Source organism: Mirounga angustirostris, unplaced genomic scaffold (assembly GCF_029215605.1).
Source record: "Mirounga angustirostris isolate CCGP_5_RB_7025 unplaced genomic scaffold, mMirAng1.0.hap1 SCAF_4, whole genome shotgun sequence".
Classification (NCBI taxonomy): Eukaryota; Metazoa; Chordata; class Mammalia; order Carnivora; family Phocidae; genus Mirounga; species Mirounga angustirostris.
Genome location: NW_026991712.1, coordinates 95,511,398 through 95,536,242, shown reverse-complemented (window position 1 = coordinate 95,536,242; position 24,845 = coordinate 95,511,398). Strand labels below are relative to the sequence as shown.

Sequence of the window (24,845 nt, the reverse complement as noted above, 5' to 3'; positions counted from 1 at the left end):
AAATAATGGTAACTACTATGAAGGGATAGAATATGACTCCAAAAATGAAAAATAAAAAATACTTTTTAAAAAAGGGATTGATAAGATGTTTGAAAAAGGGAAAAAGAAAAATTTTAAAAAAAGTTAAAAAAAAATTGACTTTGAAAGACTAAAGAATCATGGTAAAAAAGCCATGGATTCTATGTGCAGTATTCCCCTAGCTCTGGAGTTCTGCCATTCTCATTGATTGGTAAACTTGGTCTTGGCTGGCTGTTGTCGCTGATCTTCTTGGGGAGGGGCCTGTTGCCATGGTTCCCAAATGTCTTTGCCAGAGGTGGAATTGCCCCGCCCTTGCCGGTCTGGGCTAAGTAATTTGCTTGGGTTTGCTCTCGGGAGCTTTTGTTCCCTGCAAGCTTTCCATCCAGCTTTGGAGGAGGTGAGTGAAAATGGCGGCCTCCCAATCTCTGCCCCGGAGGAGCCGAGAACTCGGGGCCCCGCTCCTCAGTGCGCCCCCAGAGAAAAGCAGTCAATCCCTCCCGTCTCCCTGGTCTCCTGCCACACTCCGTGCTCACCTGGCCTGTGACCAAGCGTTTCTTTCTCTGGCGCACGACCCTGTGTGGAGTCTCCAAACCCAGCAGATCTCTGCGGTGCGCTCCCGCGCTGCTCCTCCTGGGGGAGGAAGGGGAGTCTCCCCGGATCTGCTGCTTGTTGGGTCCCTGCTGGAGGAGCAGTGGCCCGACTGTGCCGCGGATCATGGTTTATGGCAACCCCTAGCTGAGAGCCCGTGCCTGGGCTCTGTCTCTGCAGCCGGCTTCCCTGCTCCGATCCCTGGGAGTTCTGCAGCACTCAGGCACCCCCCGTCTTTCTGTGACCAGGAGAGTCCTGAGACCACACTGTCCCAGCGAGGGTTCCACCCCTCGCTTAGTCACTGGAGCAATGTCCCTCAATGGAGCCGACTTCTAATTTTAGTATATGTGCTGCCGAAGCGAGCACAGTGGAGCTGACTTCTAAAAGTTCTGATTTTGTGTTCCACGGCTCTGTCACTTGCCGCAAGTGGCCAACGGAGGACCCCTCCCCCGCCGTCTATCCTCCTGAATATCACGTCGGATTCACTTCTCCACACGTCCTACCTTCCAGAAAGTGGTCACTTTTCTGTTCAGAGAGTTGTTGCTATTCTTTTCTTTGATCTCCTGTTGAGTTCGTAGGTGTTCAGAATGGTTTGATCCCTATCCAGCTGAATTCCTGAGACCAGACGAAATCCAGGTCTCCTACTCCTCCGCCATCTTGCTCCCCATCTGGCATCACAATTTAATCACAGTATAAATTGTGGTTGATTGAGGTGAAGTACTAGCTGAATCAGGTTAACCTTGGGAATCCATATGACTGCTTCCCTTGACTTTTATGGCAGGAATGATGGCTACAAACACCATGGCGTGGAATGGATTCTCCTGGGTGTACCAAGCACTTGAAAAATCACCTGGTTTATTATTATTGCAAATCAACAAAACAAGGCTATAATAACACTTTTCAACACTTATCTCTTCTTGATACATTTGCTAATAGAAAACATTAAAGAAGGAAACATTTATACAAAATAAATGCCAAATAAAAATCAGTTAAAAGTTTGAAAGATAAATCTACACATTATATCCTATTTGAAATTTTCACTTCTAAAATTAAATTGTACAAAAAGTATCACTTGTGTTATTTGATAGTTTTGACTTTGGTAATAAGTATTCCAGACAGTAAAAAAAAAAAAAAAATTCGTATTGTGTCAATGCTCCTCAAATTGTTAAGTGTGTGTTCAAAAGCATCTTCAGATTGGGCATTAGGTTGTTTTCTTGAATAAGCTTGTTTTCTTTTTTAATGATGAAAATATGTTGTCTCCTTGCCCTGATTTTGGTTTTGCCATTGAAATCTATATTGCTTTTACTTCAGATTTTACACCAGTTTCTGATTTCAGGTTGGAGTGTTCCACAACAACATTCACTTCTCTCTGCATTTCTTCTATTAAACGGATTTACAAAGCACTGAAACTCATAGCAACATACCCAAGCAGTGGAAAATGCCAAGGGACATTGTTGGGTAGTATTCAAATAACATTCAGATCCCCCTTCAAGGTTAACATCATTACATAGAATCACACATCAGAACTGCTGATTTAAGGATTTATTTAGCCTTCAAAACCTGTGATTTTTGGAGAACACCACTCATAAGATTTATATAAAGTATAAATGCATCTAACTGCGCTAATATTGTATTTGCAAGAAAGACTCACTGTTAGCAGACAGGGCCTTAACCTCACACTTGTAGCTCAGGAACAGCTGCAAGTAAGACTGACAAGTGGATTGTGAATGCTGCTCTCCCATGTGCTTCTGTCCTAGTGCGGGGAAATGTCAACTTGACCATTCGGTTTCACTTGTCAGTATTTTCTGCTCTTGCTTTCAGTTGATATTTTTAGATTCCTTCAAATCAGTAACATCTCTGTGACAGATGATTAAGCTTTAATTCTCACAGGAGAATTATAATACTTTGTTTCCTCATTTTCCCTATCAACTGATTTTTCTGGGGATTTAGAAAAAGTAAATTGGCCAAGAGACTTCAAGGAGGGATCCCTACATGGAAACACTAATGTCTATCAACTGCAGCTCTCATCTAGGAGTTGGTGAGAATGCAAAGTATATTTACTTTGGGACATTTTCTTTTAAACATAACACTTACCATATGGCCTAGCATTTCCACTCCTAGGTATTAACTCAACATAAATTTAAATATATGTCTGCCCAAGGACTTGTAAGTTTATAGCTGCTTTATTTATAATGCCCCAAATCTGGAACCGGCCCAAATGCCCATCAATGGTGAATGCCTAATCAAATTTTGGTATATCTGTGCAATAGAATACCACTTGGCAATAAAAGGATATTGAACCACAACATGGATAGATCTCAAAAGCATCATGCCAAATGAAAGAGGCCAGGTACAAACCACTACTGGAATCAGTGTATGATTCTATGTATATGAGATTCTGTTAATCACAGAACTACAGTGACAGCAGATCAGCAGCTTCCACAGGGTCCTGAGAAAACCTTTAAGAGTGATGAGTCCCAAGACTCACAGAATTGTGAGTTTAGTGAATTTGATTGTGGGTCAGTTATATTCAAATAAAGTGACCAAGTAGATTCCCACAATTGTTTTCTTTTATATCATTAATAATTAGAAAATGAAAGTTTACAAAAAGATATTTATAATAGCATATAGGCATTTGAAATACCTAGAAATTAATCTCTAAAGAAGTGTAAAGACTTCTGTAAGATAAAATTAAGGGGCCATAAAGAAGATCTGAATATACTGACCGATTTCTTGTTCCTGGATTAAAGATTCAATATGGTGAAGACAGGAGTTCTCCTTAAATTGATTAATAGATTCATTCTAATCCCATAAAAATTCCAGCATTCTTAGCCTATTTCTCTGATTCCAGGTTTTATATGGAAGGGCTGTAAATAGAGAAAACAAAATAGGTGGACTTTTTCTATTCTATACCAAGATTTATCATAGAAATGTATTAATTATAGCACCATGATAATGGTGCAGGACTGGTCAGTGGGTAAATAGGATGTAATAGCCCAATAACACATCCAGTTTTATTTAAGCATTTCTATATGAGATTTCTATGAAAGAAGTGACTTTGCCTGATCAGAGGGGAAAATAATTGACTTTTCAATAAGTGTGTTGAATAGCCATCTGGAAAAAAAAGAAGTTGGACTACTACCTCCCATCAGGCCGAATAAGATCTATTTTAGTGCATTAAAGTACTAGGTGTGAAAGGCAAAGTTGTAATGTTTTTACAAAGAATATAGAATGTCTCCATGGCCTTAGGAAGGATTTCTTCAACAAGACACAGAAGCATTAGCTATAAAGGAAAGGATTGATAAATTTGACTACAATAAAATGAAAAACTACTATCATTAAAAGACCATTAAAAAAGATGAAAAAAATCAGAGTGGGAGAAGATACTGTCTATTCTGCTACAATGTTTGTTTCTATAACACAAGTAAGTTCATATATGATTGGTAAGTACGTAGGATAATGATGTCAATTTAATGGAGGTAATATTGGTTCTTACTCCATTTTCCCCAGCAAGCTAATGTTTTGTGTCATCAAGTAGCAGCAAGTAAACAGAATATACAAACATAGTTGAATGTTGCATGCACTGTGCATAATGCCCATTCACCTCGATTTGGCCTCTTTTCTCAATTTGGACATGTACTTTATCTTAAAAATCATTTATTGCACCTTTTTCCTTATCTTCATTATTCAGTAGCTCCAACCCTCCTCATACCCTTGTCAAGCTATCTTTTCTGTTTTTAAAATTGTTATTTAAAGACAAAGTATTTTATTTACACTGGTATTTTTATCAGGAATTTAAAATATCTTTTAAGCTGTCTTAGTGTTTTTAATTAGGGTTGTTACTGATTTTGCTAGGCTCCGGTTACAAAGTTGCAATAGGTTTTGAGAAATCAACCCTGACCCTGTTTTCTGGTAATCTCCACTATTTGGGGAACACGATTTTGCAGAAAGTACTGTTTCTAGAAAGCATTTTTTAAAAAAGATTTATTTATTCGTTTTAGAGAGAAAGCATGAGTGGGAGGGGCAGAGTTGGAAAGGGAGAGAGAATCTTAAGCAGACTATGCTGAGCACAGAGCCCGCTGTGGGGCTGGAGACCATGACCCAAGTCAAAACCAGTACTCGGATGCCCAACCAACTGTGCCACCCAGGCTCCCCCTTATTTCACATTTTTGCAGAAACCCCCTTTGCAACACGTATATCTGACAAAGGACTGCAGTGCTTTATCAATAGTAAGACAGTTATTTCACATGTTAGCCTCTCTACAATTGTATCTTACAATAGATGTAATCTTTTGATTTTAATTGCCAGTTTTCTTTTTTAGTGATAAAATAGTGGTGCATTTTGGAAGCTGTTGATTACTTAGATTTGATGAAGTACTGTAGTAAAGAACTACAAGTCAAGTTTTAGAAGATAGGCAAACCAACAGAGAAGTGGCAAAAGCCTTGAACAGTCACTTCACAACAGAAGAAATCTCTGGCTAGTAAATATTTGAAAAAGAATGTGTGATCTCATAAATCAGTTGCACATTAAATACACAGTGAGATGCCTTCACATGTTGGCAGAAGTTTAAAAACCTGACTCCAAGTGTTAATGTGGACATAAAAGGATGCATATGGCATGATTCCATTCATATGAAATTACAAAAGAGACAAAACTAAGCTTTGTTGCTTAGGAATGCATTATGTAGTTGGTAAAAAAAAAAATTTAAAGAAGAAAGGAAATCATCACAAATGTCAAGATGGTGGGTACTTTTGGGGGTGGGGGAAGGAGAGATTTATGATTGGAGGTGTACAAGGGGGCTTTTGATCTCCTGGTGATACTGTTTCTTCACTTGAGTGGGTTTGCTTTATTATTACTTGTCAAACTTTACATATATGTCTTATGTACCTGTCTGTATATTTCAGAATAAAACAAAAGAGGGGAATGATCAGTTATATCAAATCTTGATAGGTCAGGTAATACTAGGACTGAGACTTGAGCATTGGGTTAAGCAAAGTGGAGACTCCTGATGAACACAGCAGATTGTCTCAGTGGAGTGGTTGGGGCAGTGATCTAATTGGAATGGGCTCAAGAGACAGAAGAGAGGAGTTGGGAGACTGTGAGTAAACAGAACTTGGAGGAATTTTTATGTAAAAAGGAGAAATATAGTAGGGACTAGAGGTGATATAGAAAGCTTTACATTAGGGCGCCTGGGTGGCTCAGTTGGTTAAGCGACTGCCTTCGGCTCAGGTCATGATCCTGGAGTCCTGGGATCGAGTCCCACGTCGGGCTCCCTGCTCAGCAGGGAGTCTGCCTCTCTCTCTGACCCTCCCCCCTCTCATGCTCTCTATCTCATTCTCTCTCTCAAATAAATAAATAAAATCTTAAAAAGAAAAAAAAGCATTAAAAAAAAAAAGAAAGCTTTACATTAAATATATAGAGTATCAGGAGAATACCAATATAAATTTTCTGGAATGCTGAAGGCAATAGGGTAGGGTAGGTGAAAGGAGAGAACTTTTTATGTGTATTGGGATTACACATTTTTGGAGAGAGGATGTGAAAATTTGTAATACCTATATTTGTAGAGAAGTAACATTAAATCTTCTTTTTAAGTCTTGGAAATATATATATGTGTCACACATGGCATTTCATATCTACTCATGGAAAGCATCATGAACATCACCTTGCTTAACACCACTTTGCAGAAAGAGAATGAAGCACAGAGGGATTAAGTACTTGCTTAAAATCGTATCATTACTAACAATTCCAGACTAAAACACGGAGTAGCTCCTGCCCCTTGCATCAGTGCTCTTTTTATAGTATTATCTATAATACGGTTTGCTCTTAAATCGGGTTTTTCAGGTTTTATATAATCAGTATATATATTTTTTAAAGATTTTATTTATTTATTTGAGAGAGAGAGAACACATGAGAGGGGATAGGGTCAGAGGACAAAGCAAACTCCCTGCTGAGCAGGGAGCCCGATGCGGGACTCGAACCAGGGACTCCAGGATCATGACCTGAGCCGAAGGCAGTCGCTTAACCAACTGAGCCACCCAGGTGCCCTATAATCAGTATATTTTATAGTAGAGTTTATTTGGTTAATATTTCAATTAGCCTTTGCTGCATAACCCTAGAACAACCTAGAAAAATAACTGTCATGTATTATTTCTCATGATTCCATCAGTTAGATGAGCTCAACCGGGACCACTTATGTGGCTGCAGTCGTTGGCACCTCCACTGGGGTTGGAGGGGCTAAGATGGCCTCACTTACATGTCTGGAACCTTGGTGCTGTTTGTTGGCTGGGGCTCTCTCATCGTAGTGTAACCTGGACTTCCATACTTGGTGGTGGAACCATTCCAAGAAAGCAAAGATGGAAGTCTAGACTCCTGAACTTGTACAACATCACATCCTCCACATTAAACTTTTCAAAGCAAATCGTAAATCCAGTCCAGATTTCAGAGGTGAAGCAGTAGGCCGCCCCATCTCTTAATGAGAGGAGGTACAAAATATTGGGGCCACGTTTTTCTATCACAGATAATTATAAATGTTAAATTTAATCATTAAATTTATTTTCCAGTGTTAATTTTTAGTTAATATGGAGCTAAAAGCTGTTGATTTGGGGAATCTAACAATGTAGTTTAACCAATGCATGAGAAAACAAAAATTTGACAATGACAAAAATATTTTAACAAAAAAAGTTATGTTTTCCAGCTTTTTTATCCTCTGTGATATAAAACAGATAAAGAAATGCTCATTTTAAAAATAAAAAGTTCGGTAAGAACAAGGGGGAAACTTATTGAATATACTTTGTTGCTTATAGTATTGTCTAAATCATTTTCTGAGATTGTTACCATTAATATTTTATTATCACCTTTGTGAATTTTTTTCAGGTTACAGAATATAATAGAATGTAATACAACTAAAAAGTAAGAGCAATTAATAATCTTCCATTAATTATAATAATAGCGTATTTCCAGGTACTGTGCTAATTATATTTGTGTAAAATTTCACATAATTTACATGACCACTGTCTATATCAAGTACCTACTATGATTCTTCACTGTGTTAAGACTTGGGACTATTAGTTTGAACCATGTAGACATCATTCCTTCATGTTCCATCCCAGGTGGGAGTCAGGGAAGGTCCTCTAAAGAAACTTCTTAAGCCAGGATGTAAAGGATGAGTAGATGTCAGCTGAGGTAAGAGTGGGAAAGGGAAGAGGAAGTCTTCCAGGGAAAGGGATGACTTGGAGAAAGGCCTTGTGGAGGTAAGCAAGTGTAAGGTGTAAGCAAGTGTAAAAGAACTAAAAAAAAAAACCAAACTATTATGGTTAAAGCCTAGAATGTTAAAGGGGTGAGGCAAAAAAGAACCTGAAGAGGATTTTTATTGCTAAAGATCATGGGAAACCTTTGATAGATTTAGAGGTTTTTTGCTCAGATGATTGTTTTAGAGATGTCACTGGCTGCAGTCTAGGTAAGGGCCATAGCCAGGGAGAAGTAAGGGTTGACCCTATGAGACCAACAAAACAGACCATAGATAGTGATATGAATTAGATGAGTGTGAGAATGAAGAAAAGTGTATAAACCCTAGAGGTATTGAGGAGATGGAATCAACCAGATTTCCTAACCAGATGTGGAACAGAGGGAGGAACCTAGGATGGTGGACTCTCTGCCCTCTGGCTTGGAGCGCCATTAATGACTAGGGAGCATAAGTGGAAGAAAAGATCTGGAAAGGGATTCTTGTGCAGGATTTGCTGCAATATCCCAACTCTGTTTTGAGGCTAAATACTTGGGTCTCCTTTTTTGTATTCTCTACTATTTGAAATAATTTTTCTAGTATCAGTTCACAGAAACGTTGAATCATATTCAGTAAAATTCAGTCAAATGTAGCAATGCTGCCATACCTGAATTTATACTTTGATCTAAAAGATTTTACTTTAGGGCACCTGGGTGGCTCAGTTGGTTAAGCGACTGCCTTCGGCTTAGGTCATGATCCTGGAGTCCTGGGATCGAGTCCCACATCGGGCTCCCTGCTCGGCAGGGGGTCTGCTTCTCCCTCTGACCCTCTCCCCTCTCGTGCTCTCTGTCTCTCATTCTCTCTCGCAAATAAATAAAATCTTAAAAATAAATAAATAAAAGATTTTACTTTAGTGTGAATTCCTTGATAGGAATTTACTATTCTGTTGCCATAGTGTATTTCATTAAACAGTGTACTTCTTAAATTTTTAAAATTACTTAAAGAGAATAATGGCTGAGAAGCAATATGTGAATACCTATCTTAAGCTTTAAGTCCTTTATTCATTAAACTAAAATAATTTCATAATTAATATTTGTCCAAATTTTAAAACTAAAGTGCATTAAAGGAACTTTTAAAAATTGTTTCTCTCTTCACTTATACCAGGGAAGAAAAATACATAAGGTAGCTTGATAAAAATGAAATCTGTATACACTGAAACTAGTATTGTGTGTCAACTATACTTCAATTAAAAAAAAAAGAATAACCATGTCCCCCCAAAAATGAAGTCTTATCCTTGGTAGATTTATCTTTCCTTCAGATGTTAATTTGACACTAGAACTCTTAGTCTTTGTGGTTTGTATTTCGTAGCTATCTGTAGATGATATTAAAGTATATTTAGACATTCTACATTATTGTCCTATTTTCACCTAAAAATGTTGCCTAAAATTTTCTGGTTGTCTTTCTAGAAGGTACATATATTCAGTAGTGTGTTTCTCCCCTGTGTTCTCTATAGACTGTATTTTCTATTATTCTCAATATTTTGTAAGTTTAAAAGCAACCTATTTTTTTTCTTGTTTTTTTTTCCTTAGGCACTACAAGGGCCCCCAGGGATGGGGAAGTACCAGGGGTGGACTATAATTTCATTTCTGTCGAACAGTTCAAAGCACTGGAAGAGAGTGGAGCATTATTAGAAAGTGGAACGTATGACGGTATGTCCCCAAATACTGACAACAACAGCAACCCAGAGAACTGTATGAATGGCTGGAATTACTTCAAAGGGAAATTGATCAGTAAAATATATTTTTTTAAATTGTCTTCTGTTGGTCTTTGGGGAAGTTTTCTTTTGGTTAGCCTGTTTGTAATTTACTACCTAAAATGGGATTAAGTAATTAAGCAGAAGCGTTCCATCATATTATAAAGCTGATTGTGAAGAATATACTGAAATCCTTCAAAACAACCAGTTTGCATATTTTGTAGTAATTCATATTCATCATATGAACTCAACAAGTGTTTGTTGTTTGCTTTCTGTTTGTGGTTAGGAATCCAAATACTGTGCACTTAAAAAAATCTATAGCTTGGCTCTCTTGGAGGAAAGAGAATATAGATTGGGGGGAAAACAACAAAAATGGAATAATTGGTTTTCTTTTCATATCTCTTTTCTACCCACTTGTTTCTAGAAGTAGAAACTTAAGATCAGTTTCAATTTTTAAATGATGCTGTGTTCCATCTTTTGTTCTCCCTTACCTGACACTCTTTACTGGCAAGTTTGTCCACTCCCATCCACGCTCTACTTCTCCATCATTGCTTTCTCATGCTGTTATAGTTGCCTTTTTCACAAGCTTGGTGAAAGCCGCATCATGTCTTAGTAGTATCTTCAGTGCCTAGAGATGGTGTTCGATGAACACTAACCTTGAATTCAGCATATCCAAGTATGCATTGATGTTCTATCCAAAAGAATAATTCTTCGTAATTTCTCTCTTTAGCTGTACCCTGGGCTCAAAATGGTGGAGTCATCATTTACTCCCTCCTCTTCCTTAGAGTTTCCATCACCAAATCTAGTCATTTCTTCCTCTGTAACAGCTTTCACGATGCATTTCTTTTCACTCTCACACCACTTCGTAGGCTCTGGACAAGCTCATATCTGGGCTTCTGCGGCTGTTTCTTCCCCATGTCTAACCCACCTGCCCATTGCTCTCATGCTCGTCTTCCTCCACCGCTGCTCCGCTTGTGTCTCCTCTTCAGAGTCTTCTGTGATTTCCTTTTTGCCTGCTCAGTTTGCCCCAGCTGTGCTTTCTGGGCTTAGCTCCCACAACTCATTCATTCATTCGTTCATTCAGCAACCCATTTATTAAGTACCTACAACGTGCTAGAGATACTGTGGTGAACAATACTGAAATGGTGCTGCCTTAATAAATCCTATATCCGAGTAGGAAAAGCAGTCAGACAACAAGCAAAATCACTATAAAAGGAGACGTTATGAAGAAAACGAAAATAAGAGCTTTAAAGAAAAGAGTAGAAACGTCTTATTTAGATAAGGTGGCCAGTGAAGACTTCTGAGAGGAAATGACCACTACTTATTTTTTATTTTGAGGCCAATAGCCTGGCCTCATTCACCTCCCTTTTTAGAGGCAACCATTCGGATGTGTTTAATCTGTATGCTTTTGTTCATATGCATTCTCGCAAAATGTGTCTTCTGTGCATGCATGTATTATTTGCATCTGGACTGTGTTCTATATCTCATTCAGTTTTTAAGTGTTCTCAGTTATTTCAGTGTTTTTTAGATTCAGCCATGTCGCTGTCCTATATTTACATGTAATTCATTGCTTTTTTTAACCACTGCACAGCACTCCATATTGTGAATTTACATGTAATTCATTGCTTTTTTAACTACTGCACAGTGATCCACTGCATTCTACTTAACCCCTCTTGTAGTAATTGACTTCCAGATTGCTTCCAGCACCCCTCACCACAGATAGAGCTGCAGCATCCTCTTCTTCTAGACCTGTGTGAGGATGTCCGTGGCACATATACCCAGGGGCAGAACTGTCGGGCTATAAGGTCTGCAGGTACTAAATCTGATGAAGGAGTCGAGGCAGCTCTGCAGCTGCTTTCCCGCCAGCCGTGCTTGAGGGGTTGGTTCCTGTAGCAGCTGGAATAAAGATTCCATGTCCTCACCGTCCAGCTGTATCATTTTGCCAATCTGATGGTTGTAGAAGTGGGATCTCCTGTAGAAGTGGGTTGTAGAAGTGTCAGAGAGTTGGAATATCTTTTTATATGCTTGTTAGTGTTTTGGACTTCCGCAAATTGTCTTTTCATTTGTACTGTACATTTTTTTAAAAGTGGGATCTCAATCCACATTCCAGTTTGTGGACATTCCTTAGATATTTAGATATTTATTTAGACATTAATTCCTTATTGGATATAGATATTTTCTCCCGTTCTGTCACTTACTATGCTTGTCCATGTGTTTCTTCATTAAGCAGAAATCCTTAGTTTTTATATGTCAGATTTATCACTGTTTTTGTTAGGGTTTGTGCTTTTGAAGTTTTGTTTAAGAAGTCCTTCTCTGTCCTTAGATCACAAAGACATTCTCCCTCATTTTCCTCTGTTAAGTATAAGAACATGGGCGATGACAAAGTGGCATATTACATATTATAATTGCTGTGTGCTAAATTTAAAGGAAATGCAAATTGAAATGTACCATTTCACACCCATCAGGTTGACAGAAATTTTAAAGTCTGATAATTGTGAGAAGTGGAAACTCCCATATACTGCTGGCAAGAGTATAAAATGATACAATCCCTTTGGGGAGCATTTTGGCAATAGCTAGTAAATTTGAAGATGCACTTAGCTCTGACCCAGCAGTTTCCTCTCTGGATGCCTGCTCTAGAGAAATCTTTATCTATGTGCATATGTAGTCACATACCAGAACAATCATTACAGCGTTATTTGAAATAGTGAAAGAATGGAAACAACTCTGTTTGAATAGGGAAATTCATAAAATGCATTTTAACTTGTTCATGAAAACAGACTATTATACAGCAATTCAATAAACTTGAATCTACATGAATGAACAGGAACAAGTCTTAGAAATATAATTGTATAAAAGGAAAGTTGCAAAAGAACACATAGAGCATACTGTTTATAAAAAAGGGCACGAAATGTTAGAAAAACCTTTATGAACCTTTTATGAAAACAATGGTATTTATATGTTATATATGCATATACATACCCTAGTTGTACACAGTGTGCAGGGAAATGACACATACCAACTTCAGAGCAACTCAGGGAGAGCATGGGAAGGACTGACAGGAAGTTACGGCCTTAATTGAACATGTGACCGTGTATATATGTCCTTAAAGAGGGGGACAAAAGGGAGACCTGAAAGGAATCCGGCAGAAGTTAAATAATCAAATAAGGATGTGTCTAATACAATTGTCTCTGATTCTGTATGTATTTAAAATATTTAATAGTTGGTAGTTCTTTTTGAAAAATGAAAAAACCTTCAGAAAAGAAAAAAGGGGAAAAAAACCCTTCTAAAACAGCTTCAAAAAGATGAAAACCTTTTCTGTCAATAACTATAGTCAGGATTCACAAACCATGTCATTTTTATGCATTGCTGTATCTGAAATCTTGATACTTAACAACAACTCAAGAAAAATAGGCCTAATTTCCTTATAAGCAACGCTAGTTTTCTTTAAGTCCAATAATTGTGTTTAAATAAGGAAACTGCCAGAATTTGTTATGAAGTCCTAAAATCTTAATGATCATGGGTGGCAATCAAAATATCCTAAATTTGTCTGATTTCACCCTAGAAAACAGTTAAACTTCCTAGAGTGAGATAATAATTACTAAGACTACGCAATGAAATGTGTATCTAGTGTTGCTACTAGAACTACTGTCCTTAGGGAAGGTGGATGTTTGATTTTTGTCACGGAATGTCCAAATTCCTGGGTAGCGTGATTGTTGGACACAATGCAGGAAAAATTGAGATCCTGGAGCATCCTGTTCCCCAACCAGACCTCTCTTTGGAACGTTTCTGGGCCCTCTGCCCCAGAGAAGTGTGAGATGGCCTCTTCACTGGGTCCTTGTTTTACTGTGGGCTAGAAAGTTTGCAGAGACTCTCTGAGTCTGTTTTAAATACAAATCTTCGCATCCATCTGCCTGACAGGGGTAACTCCATTTCAGATGTGGATTTGGGAGCAAGGGAGTAGTAGAGTGGGGAGAGGCAAGATGTAGTTGAAAAATTTTTTGGTTTGATTTCATTGTTTTGTCTTGAATATTTTAATGACAATTACCACCCAAAGTCAGATGTCCAAAGAATTTATCTTAATGCTTTTCCCTCAAGGCACACATGACCAAAGGTAAAGTGATCTGTAGATTTGCCTCAGTATTATGGTGAACAACCTATACTTTTTTTCATCTGGGACAAATAATTCATTGTATACCCCATTAATTTACTTTATGTGATGAGCATCTTAATTGCCTCCTTAGGAGCCCAGGAATTTCATTAGAAGGTCTGATTTTTAAAAATAAATAAATGAAAGATCATGAATATTTTGTTCCCTAACCATATCTTTCGATAGCATTAGCATAGTGGCTGATAAAAGGTTGAAACCAGCAGGAGCCAAAAACTGTTAATGTAGTTAGACCTTTTGAGTGGTTTTCCATTGTATTTGACTGCCTACTGGGAACTGCATGACAAATTAAGAAGATATTCAATTGTTTTCATTCTACTCTGGAATATTTATTTTTACTGCAAAAATTCCTGATCCTCAAGACTTAGAATATTAAAGTATTTCTTGCTTTCCTGAGAGTAAGCCAATATTGAATTATGCTAATAATGTCTCTATTTGTTCAATACATTGTCAAATAAAATAATATAATTAGAATGCTCAGAGAACCTAAAAATTACTTTTACATAAACAGCCTACATTTCAGCACACACTGGTTCTTAGCTTTATCCTTTACCCACATATTTTCTCATTTTACCAAAATAGTTCATTATGTTACACATCAGAACAAAATTATTTGAGTTCGTTTTCTCTTCCTTTACTCCCACTTCCTATACCAATTAGTCTTACACAAGAGCATTGATGCATTTAAATTCACAAATCAGGCCCTAATTTAGAGCCCATGCAAAGCAAGCCCTATAGGAATAAATAATCTGTGTACATGAAGTCAACTTCCTATCTATCCTTAGTACAAATAGTATTAAAAAGTTAGATAATGTTAGAATATACATGGGCACTTGAGAAATTAGTTCTTTCTGTTCTTTCTCCCCCCTCTGCTCCCAAGAAGAAGCATTTGGGCTTCCTTTTGGCCATTCAGAAGCCTCGGTATATGGCAGCAGGGCAGAGACATACACAGGACCATGTGTTCTGACTCTCAATTCAAATCAGTCCTTTCAGCTGCCATTATTTTGTCCATTTCAGGAAACTTCTATGGAACTCCCAAGCCTCCAGCAGAACCCAGCCCTTTCCAGCCAGATCCAGTTGATCAGGTCCTCTTCGATAATGAGTTTGACACCGAATCCCAAAGAAAACGAACTACATCTGTCAGCAAGATGGAAAGAATGGACAGCTCTCTTCCTGAAGAGGAAGAAGATGAGGACAAGGAAGCTGTTAATGGCAGTGGAACTGCAGGTTTGTAAACAGATGAAAAATTCTAACTGATCTTCCGGGTTGACTTGAACATGACACTGAACTGGAAGTAGTAAAACCTTTCCCAGAGCATGTGTAGAGCAAGTGATGCAATTCTAATTATTTTTAAGAGATTGTGTGTGGAATGAAGTGTATCTCTGTCAACCGCCTTATAAGGTGAAGTGAGGTTGCACCAAGTGGCAGTTTTGATAAGTCTGTAATAAGCTATCATTAGTAATAACATAACATGCCATGATCCCTCTGCTTAAAAGATTTGAGGTTCCAAGATATGAGAATCTTGTTAGCCTAAGTCGTACTTTACAGGATATGGACAAAATACAGTTTTAAGATATAACCTTCAACTAAAACTGCAGAGGGTTAGAAATATGCCAGTAAAAATTATCTGAAAGATTTGTTAGCACTATGTTGAGTTTAAATTCTGAATCACTCAAAAAAAAATTTCTAAACCTGACTCTTATTTTTCATTAGATGCTAAACCAACAGAAATTTAGTGGTGAAGAATCTTCCTTTGAGTACCCCTAAAAAATGTGGTGTTTGCTTAGGAGATTCTTACCCTTTTTTTTTTTAATTTTATTTATTTATTCATGAGAGCCGGGGGGCGGTGGGAGTAGGGAGAAGCAGGCTCCCTGCTGAGCAGGGAGCCTGATGTGGGGCTCTATCCCAGGACCCTGAGATCATGACCTGAGCCGAAGGCAGACACTTAAAGACTGAGCCACCCAGGCGCCCCGATTCTTACCCTTCTAATTGAGAGTATAAGTAGGACGCTACAGAATCACAGCAGAACTAATTTCAGTGCTATTTATTATAACATGTTTATTCAAAACACTAGAATATGAACTTCATGAGGGCTGGAAGTTTTGCTTGTTTTGTTCATTGCTGTATCCCTTGCACCATAAGCAGTGCCTGGCACAAAGTAGGAACTAAGAAAATATTTTATTAATACCCCCAAAATGAATGAATTTGAGTACATCCCCAAATTTGCAGAACCCATTACCATATTATTTTCCCAAACCACTTAAATTTGCTGTGTATATTGCATTTACTGTCTTAATACATCCACATTTCTGTCCTCCTCCAGGGTGTGAGTCCTGTCTTATAGTCCTAACATCTCACATAGTTTGATACATAATATGTTTGATATTAAATTAATTACTCCAGTATACTTGGGTGTAGAGACTGAGAAAGGCCTAAAAGGTTTAGGTGAATTCACATCTAATTATTCAGGGGCTGTTAAGGGAAATTATCATACAGTAGAGCCTTTTGATATTGATGTCAGCTTTGTTTTCCCACAGAATTAAGTCTGTTAACATTTTTAAATGTTTCAGACTGGAATTACAGACCATGAATCTGTCCCAGTGTGGGAATTTATATATTCTTATTTTGAGGGGGGAAAAAATGTTCTGTTTTTACTTCCTAATACAGATCTCAGTGACCACTGCAGTTTCTTCAGAGGGAAACCTCTCTGTGATCCCCATAGCTTTATGTTTGTCATGTAAGCCAGTTGTTAAACCAGATGTTACTAACTTTTTGACGTTAATATTTAAAGGGAGTGTATCCGAGAGTGGGAGGCAGTTTGTATACTATCTTTTGTGTGTGGATACCATAGGGCACTTCCACTGGATTATATATTTCTTTGTAAGAGAAAATATTCAGACTATTTTAAGGAAAAAAACAATAAAAGACAGGACTAATAGCCCTTGTTTTTTTCTGAATAGGTACTAACTCTAGTTATTAACTTTTATTGAAAGTTGTGGAAATGTGCTTTTTGTGTTGCTTTTGGGGACTAGAATTCCTACCTTGAAAAATCAGAAAATTGTTGGGGATGGAAGTGGTGAGGGGATAGTTAAAGATTTATTTGTATCCCCAGTATGTATATTATTTTATATCTTGCTGAAGAATTCATGTGAGAATGCTAATATGCCCATGTAGGATGACATATGTTATATAATAATGCTAAGATTTTTTCCCAAGTATTGGTTGTTACATAAACAGTATTTTCAAGTCATTGGCTATTAAGCGAACTCTTTTACACAGTCATTTCAAATATGTTCAGAAAAGTATGAGACATCATATAGTTGCTTTTGTTTTCTTCCAACATACTTCTGTCCCAAGATTGTAACGCCCTTCCAGATTGATTTACACATTGGGTGCCTTTTAATTTCTGTCACTTTTTTGCCTGGAGAATGAATCGTGGGTTTTATTCTAGCTATGCATTCAACAAATATTTATTGAGTACCTGCTAGGCTAGTAAGTGCTGGCATTTTTCTAACAGCTAAGAATAAAGCACTGAACAAAACAGACAAAAGCTCTGGTCTTCATGAACTTTGCCTTCTAGTGGGAGAGAAAAAAATTATCCAACATGAATGAATAGCATATGGTATATTAGAGAGTGCTAAGGAGAAAAACAAAGCAGAGAAGGAGAGGGATAAAAAGTAGTGGATTTTAGATAGAGTGGCAGAAAAGATCTCACTGAGAAGAAGACTTTGAAGAAGCAATGGTGTAAACCCAAAATATCTGGGAGGAGAACATTCCAGCCAGAGGGAATTTTAAGTACAAATGCCCTGAGGTGGGAGCATGCCTGGAATACTCAGACAAAGGCAAGGAAACCAATATAGTTGGATACAACGTGGACAATGCATTATATGTGGTTGGAGCAGAGTGATGGAAGGAAATAGAATAGTGAGCAATGAGGTCAGTCAGATAATGATTGGGGGTGTGTGGAAATGCATTTATGTAGGATCTTATACGTTGTTGGAAGAATTTTGCTTTTTAAAAAAAGAATTTTGCTTTTTATTCTGAGATGAGAAACCATTATAGGGTTTTGAGTAGGAGAGGAATATGATAAAACGAATTTTAATAGGCTCATTCTGGCTACTGAATTGAAAATAGGCAGTAGGATGGCAGGCATAAATAGTGATACTAATTAAGAGGTTATTGCAGTAATTTATGTGAGAGATAGTGGTTTGAACCTGATGAAAGTGTGACAGGGAAGAAGTGGCCTGAGCCAGTAACATTTGCTGACAGACTGGATTTGAGGTCTGAGCAGAGAGTCAAAGATCACTTCAAGGGTTTTAATTTGAGTATCCAGAAGAATGGAGTTGCCTTTATTGAGATGAGGTAGATTGTAAGAGGTTTGGATTGGAAAAGGGTAGTAGGAGCTCCAGTTGGGATATTTAAGCTTGAGATGCTCATTAGACATCCAAATGCAAATGTCCTGTTTGAAGTTGGATTTAAAAGTCTATGTCTGGTCTGAAGATGCATATTGGGACATCATCAGCATACAACTTGCAGAGCAGTGACACTGAATGAGGTCACCAAGAAAGTAACTCTAGAAAGAGAAGAGAAAATGCACACAGGAGGGTGGAGGGGCCTAGAAGCCAGGGGAAGAGAATGATCAACTATGTCAGATGCCACTGATAAGTCAGATAAGAGAGCCACTGAGAACTGATCTTTGGATTTAGCTATGTGGAGGAAACAGGGTCATCCAATGAGATTAGTTAGGGCTGAGGGAGAAGTAATGGTAGATTTAAGAAAAGTGTGAAATAGTTATCCAGGGGAGTGTCAGAGTGAACGGACTAAAGGAATTTCCTGTGATTATCATACACCATTAAATGCCCTCTTGAGGTTAGTTATCAGTTACATGTGCCTGCGTAGAGTAGGTGGAGAGATGTAAGCAGAGTTATGCCTCAGCTGGGCACGTATGCTGAAGTAAGGTTGAGGCAGAAGATCCAGTAGTGTTTGCAAGGGAGCGACGATCATGGCTGATCACAGAACTTAAGTTGCCTGAGTAGGACAATGAGGACATGGCGAGGGCACAGATGGGGGCGAGGGCACAGATGGGGGGTGAGGAATGGTGAAGGGTAGTAAGTAGCTGTATTAATGGATTCTAGAACGAGGTTGGATAAAGGACAGTGAGAGTGGAAGTACTATATGTAATGATATCTAAGGCGTCTTCTAAGATTCTCTGATTCCGAGGCATTGCCCGCAGTTTGGAGTTGTCGTAAGTTCGAAGTGCATGAATTGTGAATTCCCTAGATGGTAACCAAATTTTAGTATTCTTACCTACCTCATGGACTCTGGGACTCTCAAAGAATTGTGATATCACCAACAGAGAGTTAGACTTAACAACAGAAAGTCTATTGAGCGTAATTTTAAAAAACTAGTATTATGTTAGAGGCCTGTGTTAAATATATGTGAGACAGGTTGGTAGAGCAGTTCAGAGCGTGGACCACCTAGATTTGAATCCTGACTGTGTGTTATCAGCTGTGTGACCTTGACACAGTGACCTTCACTGTGCCTTAGTTTCTTCATCCATAATCTAAAAAACATAAGAGTAATAATAAATCATCACAGGGCTGCTGTGAGGATCATGAGTTCATATATGTAAAATGCTTCAAGTAGAGCCTGGCCCATGAAAGGACCGTGTAAGTGGCCCTGCAGACTCTGCTGTCAGTCATACACTAACTGACACATATTCACAATATTCCCAATTGATCCCAGTGTTGCTTGTCGCTTTTTTCCCAGACTGGCATCAGAAGTGCTGTACTGGGTTAATGTCACTTAGCAGATGAAAAAAATGCAGTATGTCTATTTGTTACCTCAAAAATGATAGCAGAACAGGGCGCCTGGGTGGCTCAGTTGGTTAAGTGACTGCCTTTGGCTCAGGTCATGATCCTGGAGTCGTGCGATCGATTCCCGCATTGGGCTCCCTGCTCAGCGGGAGTCTGCTTCTCCCTCTGACCCTCCCCCCTCTCATGTGCTCTCTCTCTCTCTCTCAAATAAATAAATAAAATGTTTTTAAAAAATGATAGCAGAACATGGACATAACACACACGGAAATTTGCAATAAGTGTTTGGCATTTTGTTGGAAATGAAGAGAGCTGTTTGAAGGGAGTGTAACTTTACCTGCTTCGCACGCTGTTCTGTGTTCAATGGCAGAAAACGGAGAGAGGCGTTCTGAGTCATCTGACTGGATGAAGACTGTCCCGAGTTATAACCAAACTAATAGCTCCATGGACTTCAGAAATTATATGATGAGAGATGAGAATCTGGAACCACTGCCCAAAAACTGGGAGATGGCCTACACTGACACAGGGATGGTCTACTTCATTGAGTAAGCAAATGTCTGTATCTCTCCTAACACACCCTGTCACTGTGAGGCTTGGATTACCATTGCTTTATCCTCATTCACGAGGCTTCCGTTTCTTTTGTCTTTCTTTAAAAAAATTTTTCATACAAGTAACAGTTGACTCTTTAATCTGATGATTTCCCTGGATGATATTTCATTTTTATTTGACTTGGATAAAGGACTTCTGGTTTTATAAAAACAGGAGGATTAAAAACAGTTTTATCACTAATCATGAAAAATGTAGGCATGGAGGGTATTTTGCCTTGATGTTTTTTTTAAACTTTTGATAGATTGTCCAACTTATTGAGCATTTCAAGAACTACCATCCTGTGGAGGGAGGGCATATGTATTATCTGAGCTGAATATTTTCAGTTCTAGATGTATTCAGGCAATGTAGTTGAATAATATAGGAGGGAAATATCACTGATCCTCAGACTCATTGGTACAATATAAATTGACAAATCCTAATTTATGAGAAAGCACTATTAATGTAAATATAAATATATTTATAGAGATATGGAATACCACATGTATTTGATCAACCTAAAATTTTATATGGTTTGCACCAGAGAATAATAATATGACAATAATTTTTTGGAAGTTTCATTATGAAGCATTTTTATATTCTTATGCAACTATAATTCTCATCTTTAAAATAATTTGCATAGAGGCAGAATATGAATGTAGTGAAGTTACAGAATACAGCAGGTAAATAACAATTAAAATATTGAGAGCTGGACACTATAGTCAAGGAACATACACTTAAAAATGAGTTGGGGGGGGAAGACTTGAATCTGTTTCCTCATTTGGTCCCAAGTTCCACATCCTTCCCATAGAGTGAGCATCTTGCTTTACCAAGTGGAATTACAGTATTTAAAAGACATAGATTTTGTGTTAATTGTATTCTTTTTACCATACATGGTACAGTATTGATTATATTATACATGTACGTAAACATTAATGACAAGGATTATGCAAAACAGACAAAATTAGGTATACTCTTCTCTCTGGACAATTTGAGGGGTTGTTCAAGGGTAATTTAGACTTTTGGCTTTCATTCCGATTTTAGCACTAAATCCCCAAGTAAGATGTGGAGTCATCAGAAGTGGCTAGAGTATCTTCAGAAGCAGAGTATGAGACATTGAACCTGACAGTACTTTATCCTGTAAATGGGGATAAGTTAGTAAATTATAGAGAGAGGAGAGAATTTATAAAAGAAATGCCTTTAGAGTTGAACGTTATTTTTTTTTTTTTAAGATTTTATTTATTTTTTAGAGAGCGAGCGAGAGAGAAACAGCATGAGAGGGGAGAGGGTCAGAGGGAGAAGCAGGCTCCCTGCTGAGCCGGGAGCCCGATGTGGGACTCAATCCCAGGACCCTGGGATCATGACCTGAGCCAAAGGCAGGCGCTTAACCATCTGAGCCACCCAGGTGCCCTAGAGTTGAACGTTATTAAAATGCTTTAAAGACCTAGATATAAGACCTGAAACCATAAAACTCCTAAAAGAAAACACAGGGACACAATTTCATGGCATTGAATTTGGCAAGGACTTCTTGGATACAGAAACTACAGGCAACAAAAACAAAAATAGACAAACAGGACTTCATCAGACTTAAAAACTGTGCAGCAAAGGGAAGCACTCAACGAGTGGAAAAACAACTGGGAGAATAGGAGCAAATATTTGCAAACCCATATCTGATAAGGGGTTCGTAACCACAATATAGCTGAATAGTATTTGCTGCTGTAGCTAATGTATTTGATCTGTGTTACTACTGCTGTTAAATCACGCGTCTGTAAGAAAATAGGTCTGTAGCCTTTAGCTATTATGTTTTGGGTATAGCCCCTATGGACATTTCTTTACCTTGGGAAATATTGGGTAAAATCCTAGTAGATTGCCTACATCTGCTAATTTAGCAATAAAAATTTTGGAGCATTGGAACCAAAGTTAAGCTTTTCTCAAGTAGCAATTTTGAATTTGGTTTAGCAAGATACATACATGATTTTTTTTTTTTTTTTCTAACAATCTACATGCTGCTAAGCCTCTTTGGAGTCCTGATCCTTTTCATGTTGCTAAAATCGATTTAACTGGCTTGAGTGTGGAGAAATTAGCACTTTGACAGAATGGATAACCCAGACTATCTAGAAACAATCCCAGTTTCTCCTATTCAGATTATCCATTATTCAGCATACAGAAATGTTTCTACCACAGTCTACCAGGTAGTATTATACCTGGCAATGTGTAAGAAGGGGTTGCAATGGCCCTAAGTAGCTCAGGAGTTAGAAAAGGCATAGAAGTTAGGATTAATTCCCTGAAACCATTGGCTTAATTTCCTAAGAATAATTAATATAAAGGATAGGGAGTTTATCTCATGATAAAAACACCAAGGAATGATACTTTTTATTCGCGTTGTTATTCTCACTCTACTTTGATAATAACTTTAATTTGCATTTTGTTGTCTTGGGTATATTTTCCCCCATGGTGTTTTCTTTCTTTAATATCCTCATATTTCAGATGTTTATACTATACCGGTGTCTACTCAGCAGTGTGATGGCTTTGTTTTGGCACTGGTATCTACTGCATGGTGACACTGCTCCTTGAAGCCTCTGTGGTCTGCTTCATAAAAAGGAGTGGGGGGGGGGCCGGGGGGGGTGGGGGGGCTTTTGGTTCTGCCTTCTTTTTTCTATTCAGTATATGATCCCTAGTTTGTACAGTAGACTTTAACTGTACCCATCATTTTTACTTTCATGCTGCAGAACTAGATACTTGCAGACTTTTCATTTCATGAAACTCCTTCATTTTAAAGAACCCTTTTGAGGGCAGGGGAATCTGTCTGTTTTAACACTATCGCCCGCCGTCAGCACAGTGCCACGCATCACAGGTACTCAAGAAATAGAGTGTTTTTTGAAGGGAGGGAGGAAGGAATTCAGCCAGCACCAAACAAGGTTTTCAAGGCAGCTTTTTCAACTGGATAATGCACAGTATGGGGCTATGTGCCCACCCTTTGGAATATTTTTGACTGCTTAAGTCAGTGTCTGTTATTCTGTACTCGGCATTTTACCCCTTCTTTTAGTGTCTTCTTTCTCAGATTAGTGCCTCTAGGATTGCCTTCCCTGTATGGCAGTTTTGAAGGAGCAGATTGAAAACAATAGGATTATTGAATCAGAGGTGTGCAAACAGAGCCTGTAGGAGATAAATGTGCAGACATCATATACCTTTGAGTCACTTTTAATCTTTGCTTTTGAAATACTTTCCTCCCTCTTTATTTTACTGTTTCTAATTGAAATCTTTATTCTGCAGCCACAATACCAAGACAACCACCTGGTTGGATCCTCGTCTTTGTAAGAAAGCCAAAGCCCCTGAAGACTGTGAAGACGGAGGTAGAGATTCAGAAATCTTTTATACTGTTACTTATTCACTTAATCCTTCTTGTTTTTCTTGCTTGGATAGTGAGTTTTCCAAAACCCTAAACAAACCATAATGTGCATAAGCACATAAGCAGTGGGTGGATATCATATTCAACTGACTCTCACAATTGTGTCATTGAATCTAATTTTATGAGAGACTTTATTTCTCTCTTTTTGAGAATTATACAATGAAATCCTTAAGAGTCTTAATAAAAATAAATTGCCCTTTTTTCACGTTTGTTTTAAAGAAAAAGTTTTCAATTTCTAAATATTTTAATAAATTAGATACATTCTTAACCACAGGGTAGCCTCATCATGGCTATTGAACCTTCAAAAATATATTTAATTTAGTATCACTAGAATAGATGTGTTAGTATTTATGGCTATTCTTTCATTTAGAGCATCAGTAGAAACTGAGTGAAAGTCTCTAATATATCCTGCCCCCCACCCCACCCACACACAATTTTTACTGCCTAGTAGAAAAATTTCTCTAAGAATTCTTAGGTAATAATGCTTGTTTATATTATGTATTATATAGTTCTTAATAGTATAGTCTTGCACATAAATATAGACTTTACCCCAACCAAAATTGTTTGCTATGCCCTCTTGAATATAGAGTGAAGATGAATAAAATTTGCATTCATTTTGTAACACCATATCAGAAATTATTTACCTTGGTTAAAAATGAATGGCTGTGAATGAGTTTCAGATAGTCCTCCTATACATTGAACTCCAATCTATTAAAAAAAATTAAACAATTTATATATTTTGTTCAGCATGATTGCAATATTAAGAATTTTTCTAGGAACAACCAATTGGAAAATGGAATTATTTTAAAATTGTTTGCAATGATATAAAAAAAATTAGATACCTTGGAGCAAATCCACTGAAAGATGCACAGATCTACTGAAAGATGCACAAGACATACTGAAAACTAGAAAATATCCCTGAAAGAAATTAATGAAGACTTGAAATAATTGAGGAGATACACTGTGTTCACAGATTGAATGACACAATGTCGTTAATGATGTTCATTTTCCTTAAAGTGATATCTAGATTTAGCACAATCCCAATCAAAATCCTCTAAGTCTGTCTTGAAGAAATTAATGAGCCAATTCTAAAATATATATAGCTCCAGTTAGCCAGATAGTCTTTTAAAAGGACAGAGGTAAAGGATGTAGGTCACCAGATTTGAAGAGTTACTATAAAGCTCAGTAACCAAGACAGTGTGGCATTGACATAAGGATAGACAAGTAGATCACTGGAACAGAATAGAGAGAATCCAGAAATAGATGCACACATATGTAATCACTTAATCTACAGC

The 24,845-nt window shown here is 37.7% G+C and overlaps 1 protein-coding gene across 5 annotated transcripts in view; it reads left to right on the top strand.

Moving 5' to 3' along the window:
- The window catches only part of MAGI3 (membrane associated guanylate kinase, WW and PDZ domain containing 3), a 237,126-nt gene that overhangs the window by 152,782 nt on the left and 59,499 nt on the right, over window positions 1-24,845 (top strand). For all 5 annotated transcript variants that reach the window (XM_064588609.1, XM_064588608.1, XM_064588607.1 and 2 more), the window contains exons 3-6: window positions 9,415-9,534; window positions 14,761-14,970; window positions 19,927-20,101; window positions 23,415-23,494. In XM_064588609.1, the coding sequence (XP_064444679.1) occupies window positions 9,415-9,534; window positions 14,761-14,970; window positions 19,927-20,101; window positions 23,415-23,494 (585 nt within the window). The remainder of the gene's footprint in view (window positions 1-9,414; window positions 9,535-14,760; window positions 14,971-19,926; window positions 20,102-23,414; window positions 23,495-24,845) is intronic.